Here is a 13393-nt window from a genome sequence, read left to right on the forward strand (position 1 = left end):
GGCTTGGGTGGCGGCGGGCGCGACGGCGTGGGTGACACCGTGCCTGCGGACTCATTGGAAGACTCTTCGGAATTCCCTGGCATTGTACCCGGCATCTTACCTCGGTTCGAGGGTGTCAGCGGAATTTCAGCCTCCAGCAATCTGGCCGTCGCCTGCCTCGCCGACCGTTCTCTGGCATTCCGAGACTTCGGTCTCCCATGCTCGGTAGCAGCATGAAATCCAGAACTTCCTCTTTCTGTGTTGTGCATGCGTTCATGAACCAGAGGCCCTGTGGCTTGAGAAGGAGCGATTGACATCGGTGCGTGATCTGTCGTAGAAGTGCGCGGTAAGGAGGTGGCTGATTGAGACGGTTGGTCAAGATCCATCCGCTCGTCAATGGCAAGCGCAGACACAGAGGCTGGGTCGTATTCAGACGGCTCCTGCAACTTGTGCAATTAGCAAAGACAGCACATCGGAGAAAGCAACGCCACTCACGCGTGCACGCTGTTGGGACAGACTTGTAGCGTCTGTTGGTTGCACCTTGCCCGTGGATTGCCCAGAGCCCAAGTCACCAGTTACCCATGGTATCGCACTTGAAGATCCACCAGGTGAGCGCAGAGAATGTCGAATAGGTGTGGTTGGTATGGGGGGAGGTGCCTGTGCCGTTGGTGCGTGCCCCGACCCGTCTCGAACGTTCGGCGGCTGCGTCGTCACAGATGTTATGTAAGCTGCCATTTTGTTAAGGAGAGCTTGCGCGGCCTTCGAGCGCTGTGGTTTCTCAGGCGACGTGGAGGTGGAAGGGTCAGGGGGTATGTTGGGCTGAGATGCAGTGTGCGACTGATCATCTCAGAGAGGTGGTAGGCGAATCAGTATACTGTTGAAGTCATACCTCCAGATCAGTCGACAAAGTTTCCGTCGTGTTGCCCCGGTTCGCAGAGGAAATCGTTCGAGTCTTTACAACTAGTCGCCTTGATCCGACCATTCTATTTGCATCAAAAAAATGTACACCAGTTGGATATGGCGCAGTGCTGCCGCGATTGTTGCGCTGGAAAAGCGGATCTATGAGTACCTAACACGTTGTTACGTAGGTCTATGATTTTCCTACGTTTTGACGGCTCCTTGGTTGGCGTAACTGGGTAGCGGTCCTTGGTGGGTCGCGCTGTCTAGCACGGAGGGCATCACTAGTCCGGATTACAGGGGAATTGCTCTGGAAACGCACACCCCGGTGAGCATTGGACGCGTACACGCTGTCGAGGTCCTTCTCACCTCACGATGCTCCGCAGGTGGTCCCTCGCCAGCGTCTTGGGTGCCCAAAGGTGCCGGCAGTGATTCCGTGCCAACGTCCATTCTGGGCGCATGCTGACGTTTTTGTGAAGCTTATGGCGACGCAGCATTGCAAAGCAACTCACCGAATCGATGGCAGGGTCATGGTCGTCCGAAGGCGCATCAGCACGTTCGTCATCTTGAGCGACATCCGCCTGGATGTTCGCAGGGGCGAGAGTGACACCAGGGCTTCGCTGCACGGTGTGTATGCTGTCGTCGACGGCGCGAAGTCCTCCACGCTCTCCCATGGAATAAAGAACTATGTCGTCATCATCGGTGTTGGGAACATGAGATCGGATCGCATCATGAGCGAAGTCTTCCTCGACCATACGGGCATCCTCTACGACGTTATCCTCCATAATGACGCTGTCTTCCTCGTGAATGCCTGTGTCACCTATCTCCGGTGGTTGGTGCCGCACCCGACCAGCGTCAAACACATTCCCCATCGACTGGACTTGCTCCATGCGCTCAACGTCACTATCAAACGGGTCAGGAGAATATCCGTGCGTGAGAGATCGGGGAGGGGGAGAGGCGAGGGACCAGGCGCGACCGTGAAGTTCTGCTGATGATCCTTCCACCACCATCCTGTTCCTGTCGTCGTCGTCCTCCCAACCCTCGTCCTCGTCCCCATCGTCCCCATCGTCCCCATCGTCCCCATCGTCCTCATCGTCCTCATCGTCCTCATCGTCCTCATCGTCCTCATCGTCCTCATCGTCTTCATCTCGTTTCTTCCAATGCTTCTTCTTCAAAGGCGACTTGTACGATTGGATCATTCTGATTACCTCCGGGGCACCCAGGCCTTCGGCTTCTGGGTTGGTCTTCATCAACCGCTTCAAGCTTCTAAGCAATGCTCTGCGAGAGGGGCCCCCAACCCGAGGCCGTTTCGAGCCATATCTCCGTCTCGGCGTGACCGCACTCTTGTTACGGAGTCGGACACGCTGACGATACGGGACTTCAATTGGCGTGCCGCCAAGAACGAACATGGTGCCCGCAGAAAGACCTCCGACGGGGTCATCCTCATCCGCTTCTTTTCTTCCATCGGGATCCCTGTCTTCCGAAGGACCACTGAGGGGAGCTGGGAAGACGGGTCATTGTCATGAACAGCTGCGACGACGCACCTCCTACCTTTGCGGCCTTCAAGCAGCTCATCATCTGTTTCCCCCGTGGTGGTCACATATGAACTTCCGCTTTGCACAGACTGAGAAGTGGATCGGGTTCTGCGCTCTTGACTCCTGACTAAGTAGTTGCATGGCGTAAGTGACGACACTACATACGATTAAACCAGCTCCTTACCGGGCATAGCCTTAACAGCCCTGTCTTCATCCATACGAGAAGCCCCTGGGGGAGGTCTGGGCTTGTGCTTGTCGTCAGATCTTCTCTTCCTCGAAGGTCCGGCGGAGGTAGCTAGAAAGCTGATATAGAGCGATGGGGCTGACGAGCGACACATGGGCTTACCTGCAACGTTGACCTCTGGTCCATGTCTCACATCCCGAACCCCTGCGTCAAGAGAAGTCGGCAACTGCCCTAAATTTATCGAAGCATCTGAAGCAGAGGTCTGAGAGACCGAGCATATCGGAAAGGGTATATCAACACTCACCGACCGTCACACCAGCTCTATCGCCACCAGTAGCTGAGCTAGTCGGTATTTCGGTGTTCAGATCTGCAGTGGTTCTGGAAGACGCTTGCAGCGGGACCTCGCCGATGTTACCTTCTAGTGCAGGGACCACGTTCCACGTTCAAAGTCGAATATGGACGCGCTGCAAATAAGATACTCACCGTCATCAGGAGTTGAGTGGCTGACTTGGTCCATAGTGCTCCAATATGCTTTCGGATCGTTCTTTCGGTCGTTGGAAGAAAGAAGAACGCATGTACACTATGACCGTGACCAAGCACGACGGCCATGCGCTTTCGAACCACGAGCCATGCATGAGGCAGTAGAGATATGCTCGTATCATTGTCAATAGAAGCACAGTGTTGAGATTTTGAAAAACCAGGTGAAGAGTAAGAAGAGCAGTTTAAGAAGTAAGGTTCAGGCAAGGTTGCCATTTCGTGGCAACCAACATCGCTTGAAGTCTTGTTGACCACGCACACTCGGCATACATAAGCGCCGTGAACGGCAGGGGGAATAGAGCGGCTTTCAGACAGACCGAGAAAGTACACCAATATCAATACCACAGCGTCCAACTCCTCCTCTCCCCTCCTCCTCCCTCCTCCTTCTCCTGCCGCAGCCATACTGGCAAGTGCACACAGACTGTTGGAAAAGTCCACCGTGCTCTGAACGACGTACTCGTGCGCTTGCAAGTTGCACCTGCTTCACTCGCTCACCCTCCCCGATGCGCAGGAGCAATGAAGGGGCAAATGGTTGGGAGCGTGATGTGAAGCACGCTGACGAACATCTGGGTTGTGCTCCTGCTCAGATCGATGCACCAGCGGCGGGAAGAGAAGGACAAAGTCATCTGGGGACATGGTCAGTAGAGTCTCGACAGGAGGCGTATATCAACTTACTGGTCTTTGATCTCTTGGTCACTTGTCATCGCTCACGCTTTTGCTATTACTGACATTTCTCTCATATCAGATGGTGCAATTCGCTCGACGGGCACTCCAAGACTTTGATGAGACATACTCACGGATCATTAGTACTCGTATGTAATCGATCCCCATCACAACATACAATCAGTCCCGTCTCTACGAAGTACCTTCTCACAGACGTACTAAAACGTTTGGAAGAGCAACCACCGATCTCCCGAGGGGAGATGTACGTCTATATATCATATAGGCTCCAGGAAGAGCATGTCGCTGAGGTTGGGTGGGCGACCCATGAGAGCCACTGACGGACTCGGCGAACACCGACGAGCCTCTCCTAGGAGGGATCTCAGCGAATGTCTCGGACTGAGAGTCCCGGTACACCCAGTTTGGGTGCCAGTAACCCGAGAAGGACGGATTGAACATGAAGTCCGGGACGGAGACGCGCGGATTAGGGCGTGACTCTGTGGAGGTCGGGGAGCGATCGTCGTGGTGGTGGCATTGAGTTTGGTTCACAGGATGTTCTCCGAAATATGCCTCGTTGCGTTGTCTGCGCGCCGTACACCGTATCCGGAAACACTGGCGTTAGCTCGTCATCGATGCTGCTTTTTCTGGTCTTCACAACCGTCGCCGACACCGCAAGGTTCATCGCGAGTTGCACGACGAACGACAGTACGGTACGATCGTCTGGCCCACCAAAGAACGGCATGAAGACGTGGTACTGGGCGCCGCTATCGGATGCCTGCGGAAGACCGCGGTCCCAGAACAGTGCGACGTCGCGACGACTGAGCTGTCCTCCCGCTCGCGCTTCTGCTGTAACAGCGTATCTAACGGAGATGCACCAGAACCATACCAAGGCGGCTCGCTCGCAACAGAGCTATCGGGCGGTACAGCACCGGGTCCTTGAGCATGCGGACGTAACTATTGCACACAATGTCAGCACATAGCACATGGAGAAGGTGGTAAGGGGACGTACAAGTAGGTGTACCCCAAGCCATTCGGCGGCCTCGTCGCGGTTCCAAACGGTACCAAGGACGATCTTAGCGTGGAGGTTGTCCGGTAGTACTGGAGCTCGGAGTGGTTTGTGATGATGACACCTTCGCCGTACGTGTCGTACTGCGGACGACCGGCACGACCGAGCATCTGGAACACATCCTGGAATGAAAGCTCAACCCAGCGACCCTTCTCAGGGTTATTAATCTGCGTTCCCTTGATGATGACGGTGTGTGCGGGAAGGTTTACACCCCAGGCAAGCGTCACGGTACAGACGAGGACCTGCAGGTGGGCGTCGGCGAACAGCTCCTCGACGAGCCCACGGGCTTCCCTGGACATGCCGGCATGGTGAATATCGAAGCCGAACTGGAGAAGATCCTTTAGGCTGGGATCTATCACGTTGTTCGTCTCGTCTAGGAGGATCTTACGGGTAGCACCTTCAGGCTTGACGAATTGGGTGATGGTCTCCTCGATTGCTATGTCGCTGATGAACTTCGCCGTCTTCGCGCCGTCTCCTTGCGGGAGCGGACGAAGATGAGTGTCTGGTTCTTGCCGGCCTGGTCAAGGGCCTTCTCGTGGTATACTTCATCCATGGCCTGGTGCCGCTTAATCGCCTTCTTCTCGGTGACACCGACGAACTATTGCTGAAGCACGCAAGGACAGCACAACGCGTCTACATAAGTAGAACAGACCCTTCGACTGGTCGACCCGGGGGAACGTCGCGACGTCCTGGTAGTTGGGTAGCAGAGAGACCGACGAGATGCACGTACTCGTGTGTCTGCTCCATGCGCCGGATCGTACGCCCGATGACCGACTCGAGCGCAATGAGCGAATCTCGTCGATGATGATGAGACCTACGAGGTTCGTATCCGTGCTCTTCCGCGTGATGACATCCCACTTCTCCGGCGTCGTGACGATAATCTGCGTCTCCGAGATCTGCTGCTTTGTCATTTGCGAGTCACCACTTGATGCCGTAGACGCGGAGAGGCCAGCTGAAGTTGGCTCTCGAGGTTCACGGCCCTGGCCTTCGGCCGGACAGTCGCACCGGGCGCGAGTGTCGCAGACTTGGGAATGGACCCAACCTTGGCTCCTAGTCGACGTCTATCGCGTCGGAACGCCTTCGCCTTGCGGTCGCCCGCAAGCTCGCGCAGCATCCAGCCGACTCCCTTCTCCCGCATCGCGACCTCCACGTTCACGCTCTCGTCAGCGTCACTGGGCATGAGCTTCGTGCACCAGACGATGACATCTCGGTTCTTGACTAACTTGCGGATGAACGGGAAGGGCTGACGAAGAGGTTGGGCTGGTTTTCGCAGTCGCGAACGGAGGACGCCTTGTCGGCGGCGGTGACGGGATCCAGGCATACCTCAGAGATACACTGTTGAACCCAGAAACGTCGATGGAATGGGGGGAGACAATGTCCTTGTTGACCTGCGTCTTGCCCTGCTGAGCTGCTGAGGACCCAGCAATGACCAACTCGTCATTCCCCTCCAACGACTCTGGTGGTGGTTCCGCCCCCTCTGCTGCCTCCTCCGCCTCCTCATCCGACTCGTCTCGGATCTCGAAGCCCCCCTCTACATCCTCTTCTTCTTCCTCGTCGAAAACCACTGCCACACCCATTTCGCAATCAATCTCCGCGTATTTCCGCTCCTGGTCGGGATCCACTATCTGCTCACGCCATAGTCCGTAATCTTCTTCTTCGACAGGTTGCGGAGCTGCAAGAACGACTCCGAGGTTCGAGATAGAACCCAGGATCTCCTCGACCTCCTTTTTGTCGAAGTCCTTCATGTTCTCGTTCTTTCCAAGCGCCTGGAGGACCGCGTCGGCGGCGCTGCGCACGATGTCGTTCGCCTGGTCGCCGAGGGCCTGCCTGGTGAGAGGATGAGCTCGTACACCTCGCGAGCCTCTGTTGTCCTGGGGCGGTACGTGAGCCCCTCGACGTCCTCCGTCGCCTCGATGATGTCCGTGTACCCGAAGCTCGTCACATCCGCTGGTCTCTCCACCGCCTCCTGCCTGTTGGCGGCCTCTTTCTTCTTCTCGAGGCCCTTGGGCACCTCGCGCTGCACGCGCGAGCCTGTCTCCCTGGGGTCGATGTGACCAGCAAGCGAGATCACCATCCGGCGCATTGTCTCGACGCGGCAACGCACACCGGTCAGCCCTCAAGACAAGCGAAGAAATGGCGGCTTGATGCGATGGGGAGGGTGATACGGCGGCGCCAATGAAGCTGTCCCATATATCCTTGCCCACGAAACAAACAATTCGGAGAAGCTTCCCAACAATCTTCCGCATGAGAGCAGGTACTCCAGCAGTGAACTCCGTGTTCTCAAGTCCGGCTGCCTATGAGCGAGAAGAGGTCAATATGGGGCGGGTACCAGAGCGATATCTGGGCGCTCACCTGGGCATTCGGCCGTTCTACGAGGTTAGTCTGTCGATCTAGTAAGTGAAAGTCCATCGGCTTCCATCGAATTGGATAGACATACTGGCATTCCCAAGTTGAAGTGCCCCTGCTTCCTGATCATGAGGCCTTGAGGCCAGGGTTATCGATGATTGACGTAGCAGCACATGCGTGCCTGATCGAGATAACGAACTTACCAAGCTGTTATGACGTCACACTCAGCCTGTCGACGGTCCGCTGGCCTGGTGGTCAGATTCAGAGCCAGCTCGTTCAAATTATGGGCTACATAGTGCTACAACTCTAATATGCAGAAAACGTGCTGCTGAACAAAAGGTGGGAAAAAATCTTGTGATCAAATGTCCTACGATACAACGAGGGATGCCCAGTCCTATTCGGTATACAACAAGAGATACCTAGTCCTATGGATAAACAGGGTGATGACGGGAGACGTGAGAGACGTGAGAGTACTATCCAGTGAAAACGACACATTGAGAGAGTCCACACATGGTGCGACGAAGCATCTAGAGAATGTAACAAGAATCGCGAACGAAAAGTGTCGCTTCGTGTCCCTCAGATGTCGACCCAGCTCGCCGCCCAAGAGAATCCACTGAACTGGGCCTGATCGCGCGAAGACAATTGGGTATGCACTGGTGTCAGAGTAGGTTGTTCCTTGGTGAACTCTTCGTCAAAGTTGCTGGTGTCTGCAGTTCCGGTCTAAGCAGCGAGGTGGTGTTAGTAGTGAACCATTGTACGTTGTAATATGCGCAGATTGACGTACAATTGTGGGTAGATATGGTGGAGGAATGCGCTTGTTCAACATGTCGTCGAAATTGACATCGCTGAAGAATGGCTCCCTCTTGATCTCTTCCGCGTCGCCCATTCCTGAGCCAAGACGATCACTAGGGACGCGGGTCAGTAACTACAACAGAAACAGGTTAGCTCGTGTCCAGAGAACCTAAACATATACACAGAACAGACCTTTTGCAGGATTAAGACAGCGTCATGAGGCATAGTGGTTGGGTAGAGCGGTTCATCTTCCAAGATAGCGTCGAATATTTTGTACTGGTCTTCGCCGCAGAACGGCGACTGCCCGAGCAACATCTCGTACATGAGGACACCGAACGCCCACCAGTCGACTGCGCGGCCGTAGCGCTGCCCAAGCAAGATCTGCCAGGGCAAGTTAGCGATAAGTATGATAGCGTGAATACGCTTACCTCGGGAGCCATGTAGTTCGGTGTACCGCAAAACGTTGTTGTCGTAGAACCGAACCACATCTCCTCTTTGCAAAGACCGTAGTCGGCAACCTTGACGTGTCCATCGGGCGTCAACAGAATATTGTCCAGCTTCAAATCACTGTGTAACAACGCGTTGAATGATCGGGATCAGTCTGTAAGGTCATGGCACCTACCGGTGGATGATGCCGTTCGCATGGAAATACTCGAGTGCAAGCAACACTTCAGACGCGTAGAACTTCGCTTGCCGATACGAGAACTGCTCGCGCTGGATGTGCAGCATAAGATCGCCACCGCTGATGTACTCCATTACGAAGTAGACACGTGTTTCAGTCTGGAAACACGCATGCATCCCGAGCAAGAAAGGGTGTCGTTCACGGGCAGCCGCGAGGAAGACCTGTTTCTCCGACCGTGTCCTGCGGGAGGTGGGCGATGAAGAAGTATTTGGACGGGCAAAAAGACAAGACAAACGAGTACCTTGCGACTTCATCACGGCCGATGATGGACTCCTTCTTCAGCACCTTGATGGCATACAAGCTATTCGTCTTCTTCTCCTGCGCCAACATGACTTTCCCGAAGCTACCCTTCCCCAGCACAGCAAGGAAGTTGAAGTCGTCGAGGCCGACCTTGTACTCCTGAGGCAGCGGTTGCTGCTGCGGCTGTGGCTGCATAATAGGCAACGACGGTTGCGGCGTCATTCCCTCAATTGGTAGGAAGGCAGCTTCTGCGGCGCTTGTAGCGGAAGCAGAAATTTCTACACGGTGAAGAATTGACAATCAGTATTCCTTTCATTGACAACATACACAGAGCTGTCTCCATGGACATACCGTAGATGTCGCGGACGATATGCGCGCAATTGGCGTAGGAGTTTGTATCGCACTCGGTGCACTGTCGAGCGTTCTGCCTACTCAGAAGCAGCGTGTAGCCGAGTAAACGGGTGGGTAGCAGCGAAGGCGGTAAAGGGGATGCCGAAAGAGGTCAGAAGGTTAAGAAGTTAGTGGTGGTACAAAATAGGAATCCGTACATCTATAATAGTGAGCGAAGCAGCGAGCGTGTGAGAAAAGATACAGGAGAGGGTGAGAAGCACTGAACAAAGTGCAAGTGGGTATTCGCGAGAGGTCAGAGAGGACGTATAAGGGGAGAGACGCACGTGGCAATTGCTGCAGTTGGGGGGATTTCCTTGCTACAATGCGCAAACGAGGTTCGCCTGTATTGGAGGAGCTCGACGGAAGACGACGACGTCAGGTACGAAGACTGGGGCAGCGAGTGCACAATATTCCGCAGGAAGGACGGTAGCAAGGCCCAGCGTCAAACCCGCAGATGTTGTAGCGGGCCGGGAACGGCCCGTGCACATGGTGAGAATTCGCGGGGTATGGGCGGCTTGCTCAGAGGCGGGAGGCAAGACCGGCGACGACCGCAGGCCGTTCGTGAACGCGGCAATCGCGAGAACCAGCAGCAGATTCAAAACAGCGGTGCCCAATTCTCGCTGCGCGCGATGCTTTTCAAGACCCGAACGGAATACGTCATCCACGCCGCACCGCTTCTACGCAGCAGCTTCCCAATCGTCCAGTCGTACTTGATGTGTGGCCGCTCGTCGATGTGGGGGGAGGGGGTGCGGCGTCTGCGTATGGGCGTGGCGCCTCCCCAGTATTAAGCACATATCGCATATTGCGGACGTCAGGCAGTTCGCGAATGGCACGGTGAAGATGCTTGACTTCGACGGCGTCACTGGCGGCTCATCGGGAGTCGGCGGAGCAGGACTCTTTCGCGGGTTACCCTCCGTATCGCTTGCATCCTTGGGCGCAAATGGGGGCAGCAACGGCGCGCCATGAACACTCTTCTGAACAGTAGAAGCGTCGCTACCGGACATGATAGAGGACGCCTTTCCTCTGCGGATGTTGGCCTCCACGAACCCTGAGGACGAATGGCGGCTGTCCGACAGAGACGGCCGGGAGAGGTTCGTCTTCGAGACAGCCTCAAGCTTGCGCATGATCTTGCCTGCGGCTTCGACGGCTTCTGGCATACCGCTGACCTGGCCACCAGCGGCGGCTGTCGACACTTCGACGGCACGCGGTGCACGCACGGACCGAGGCGTCTCTATGCCACTCGACTTCCCGCTCCCTTTCCCAGCTGGCGAGAGCAGCGACGACGAGGTGCCGGCATCCACGGACGCTTTCCGTCGCAGGACATCTCAGATCGAAATGAGCGACACAAGATCACGTGGGTGCTCCCTGCGACTGATGACAGTAGAGTACGTCTCGGGCTCCTGCCAGCCGGCGTCGTCGTGGTCGGGGTCAGGCTGCTGCACGGCAGACTCGGACACGGAGGCGCCGGAAAGACTCAGCCGCTCTGAACAGGTACGGTCGCGTCGCGGTGGGCGTGGTGGGAGGAGCAGCCGGTGCTGTACTACGGCTGCCGCATCGCGCTGATAGTCCACCGTACTGCGTGTCAAAAAGACAGAGATCAGGATCCGTTGTGTCCAGTTACTAGATAAATGGAAGGTTCATACCTCAACGTGAACGCAGTTAGTTATGCTTCCCCAGTCATCTTCGCGCTATACCACTAGGTACGGCATGGCATCCGCTCTGCCATCACTCAGGTTCTGAGGCAACGGGCGTGTCGCTGGACGTGATCGAAGGCTGTTGAGGCACGTGCTTCTTCTCCTGAGCTGCTCAATAGCGTGTCGCACCCCACGCAGCGGTTGAAAATGAGCTCCGGACGTCATTGATGCTCTTCTCGGGTATTTGCGAAAGTTCCGCGTACAGCTCCTGCTCTGTCCGCTGGAACTTGTTTCGAAGCCCGGCGAGCAGGTGCAGACTCTTCAGCGACCATCGTGGTATCAGTGTGCTGGTCGTGAGGACAGAGGTGGAGACGGAGACAGGCTCTGAGGGTCGATCCCCGCTGCAGGAAGGAAGGGATACGAGTTACTCAAGGCAGGTACGCCTCTAGGGGTCAGCGGTGTGCTCGGTGGCGTCCCCGGACGAATGGTTGGCGTGCATAAGGCAACTTCATCCTCGTCTTCGAACGCATCGTCCGTAGACGGTAGCCGTGGGAGCGTCTTGTGGAATGCGCTGGGGTGGTCGGATATAAACCTGTCCTCCTGGGGTTCGTGTCAGCCTCCATTCTTCCCGGTACCACAAGTAACTTACGACTATGATCATGTGCTTGGACAGACCCTGCCACCACTCCATGACTTCCCGTCTCAGGGTCCGATGAGCTTCCCGCAACCTTGGCAGGCTTCTTCTCGCTCGCCTTGCGTCTCAAGATCTGCAACCTGGGCTCGCGAACCTCAAAGATGTCCTTAACCTCGGACATCGTCAGCATGACCGTCCGACCTTGTGCGAGAAGCGCCGGATGATGTTGAAGCGCGCCTCAGAGAGTAGGGAGTTCGGACCATGGCTTCGCGGAGTATGCAGTGTGCTCGCAAAGAGGAGGCTAAAAGTTGTTTGTTGCGGGGGAGTACACAAGCAGCTCCAGATGCTTTGCGAATGAGAAGAGGCTACGGGAACCGCATTCTGAGCGCCAGCACGGTAGAGAGCGAACTCGGAAAGGTGCTCACTATGTACCGTCGTGCATCACTTCTCTCGGCGTTTCCTTGCCATAGATCACGCACGTCTACCACATGCGCAGCAGATCATCTGAGATCGAGGATAGGAAGCGACACCGTGGCGATTACGCGCGTGCCACCGTGTATCCAGCGCATGTCGTGGTCGGAACGCTGGAAGTAACAGTCGCCCTTGCAAGTCACGTAGGTTCCGAGTCCTTGAGCAGGCGACTGCATAGGGACGCCGTTTAGGTCGAGGGCGCTGAACTGCGTCGAAAGCAGGTTGGGCAACAGGGCAATGCGCTCGGACTGGACCATCGTGGGAACAGCGTGGCGGTTCGCAGTTGCGTTCGAATTGGTAGGGAATGCGCGAGTTAATCTTCTCGGCGGAGTCTTCCTATATACTCGCGTTCAGCAATCTATAACCGGTCAAACAAGATTTTCCACTCACGTCTGTATACGGCTTTGATATACACTTCGTCATGGCCCTGTGTGACATCTCTTATGACAGGTGCAAGGATGTCTTCGCAAAGAAGATTATTGCAGTGGACGCAGAGTATGATCTGTTAGATTTGGCATTGGACGAACTTGTCTCGTGCACCTCGTCCTTGCGGACGATACCTTGACGACTAAGCCCTCTTCCAGTGTCTAGGGCGTTCTCCCTGACCGATGTCATACTGAGCACGCACTATTATATGCCATGCATGCTCCAACTCACTGTGGTTCAGCCGCAAGGCAAGAGCTCCCGCAGAGCCAACCGGGAACCATGCTTCATGCCCTCCTATTGAGTCATCGGTACGTTTATCTCGCCCCAACTAGCAGGCTGGGCCATCCCTCGCACCTCCAACGACCCAGCGACCCAGCCCGCTCTCGATCATGACCTTCTGCCGCTGCTGTGCCCGCAGGAGTTCTAGCGCGTCCTTGTGAGTGACCTGGAGCTTTCCGGAGAAGGGTTCGAAATGGCTATCGTCGTTACGCTTTCCGTGAACACCGGGAACAATATGGCGCAGACCTGTCAAGATGAACCATGTTCTGTCACTTTGTCCAAACAATGTGTGCCGATGGTTGGTACGGCATTTCACGGGGAAGACTTACCCCTCATCGACAGTTCAGACTTGCCAGAAACTGATCGTCACCCTTAACATCGTCCATGATGTGCAAAGTCTTGTATCTTGCTTAAGCGCGGACTGAAGAAGCTGGATCTTACAGTCATCCTCCACCCGCTTGCTGCGCATCCTGCCTCGACTTCTCTTCTTCGGCAGTCGGGTTGGAGCTCGAATACTTGTCCATACACCGCTTGTGCTGCATCTCGACCTGGATCTTGTACTGGAACTGATGAAGTGTGTGGGAGATTTCGGAGCAATGCAGCACCAGCGGCGGGGTGTGGGGTGCCAGCGGCGGGGTGTG

At 55.7% G+C, this 13393-nt stretch overlaps 3 protein-coding genes across 3 annotated transcripts; all 3 read right to left on the reverse strand.

Annotated features, from left to right (window-relative positions):
* Window positions 1–1069: 1069 nt before the first annotated feature.
* L226DRAFT_574400 (uncharacterized protein) lies at window positions 1070–3112 on the reverse strand (the record flags this gene model as incomplete). Its single annotated transcript, XM_067685032.1, has 8 exons — window positions 1070–1186; window positions 1246–1338; window positions 1389–2377; window positions 2428–2538; window positions 2596–2706; window positions 2758–2826; window positions 2900–3013; window positions 3079–3112. The coding sequence occupies 8 exons, from the start codon at window positions 3110–3112 to the stop codon at window positions 1070–1072; spliced, it is 1638 nt and encodes a 545-aa protein (XP_067531534.1).
* Window positions 3113–4652: 1540 nt separating this feature from the next.
* L226DRAFT_574401 (uncharacterized protein) lies at window positions 4653–7334 on the reverse strand (the record flags this gene model as incomplete). Its single annotated transcript, XM_067685033.1, has 9 exons — window positions 4653–4746; window positions 4802–5333; window positions 5511–5810; window positions 5864–6118; window positions 6195–6685; window positions 6742–6897; window positions 6965–7152; window positions 7211–7240; window positions 7296–7334. 9 exons carry the CDS (start codon window positions 7332–7334, stop codon window positions 4653–4655), a joined length of 2085 nt encoding a protein of 694 aa, XP_067531535.1.
* A 446-nt stretch (window positions 7335–7780) lies between these two features.
* Window positions 7781–9113, reverse strand: L226DRAFT_469316 (uncharacterized protein; the record flags this gene model as incomplete). Its single annotated transcript, XM_067676207.1, has 6 exons — window positions 7781–7924; window positions 7989–8129; window positions 8189–8377; window positions 8425–8563; window positions 8619–8858; window positions 8920–9113. The coding sequence occupies 6 exons, from the start codon at window positions 9111–9113 to the stop codon at window positions 7781–7783; spliced, it is 1047 nt and encodes a 348-aa protein (XP_067531536.1).
* Window positions 9114–13393: the final 4280 nt, after the last annotated feature.

This window comes from Lentinus tigrinus (assembly GCF_003813185.1).
Source record: "Lentinus tigrinus ALCF2SS1-7 unplaced genomic scaffold L226scaffold_33, whole genome shotgun sequence".
Taxonomy (NCBI): Eukaryota; Fungi; Basidiomycota; class Agaricomycetes; order Polyporales; family Polyporaceae; genus Lentinus; species Lentinus tigrinus.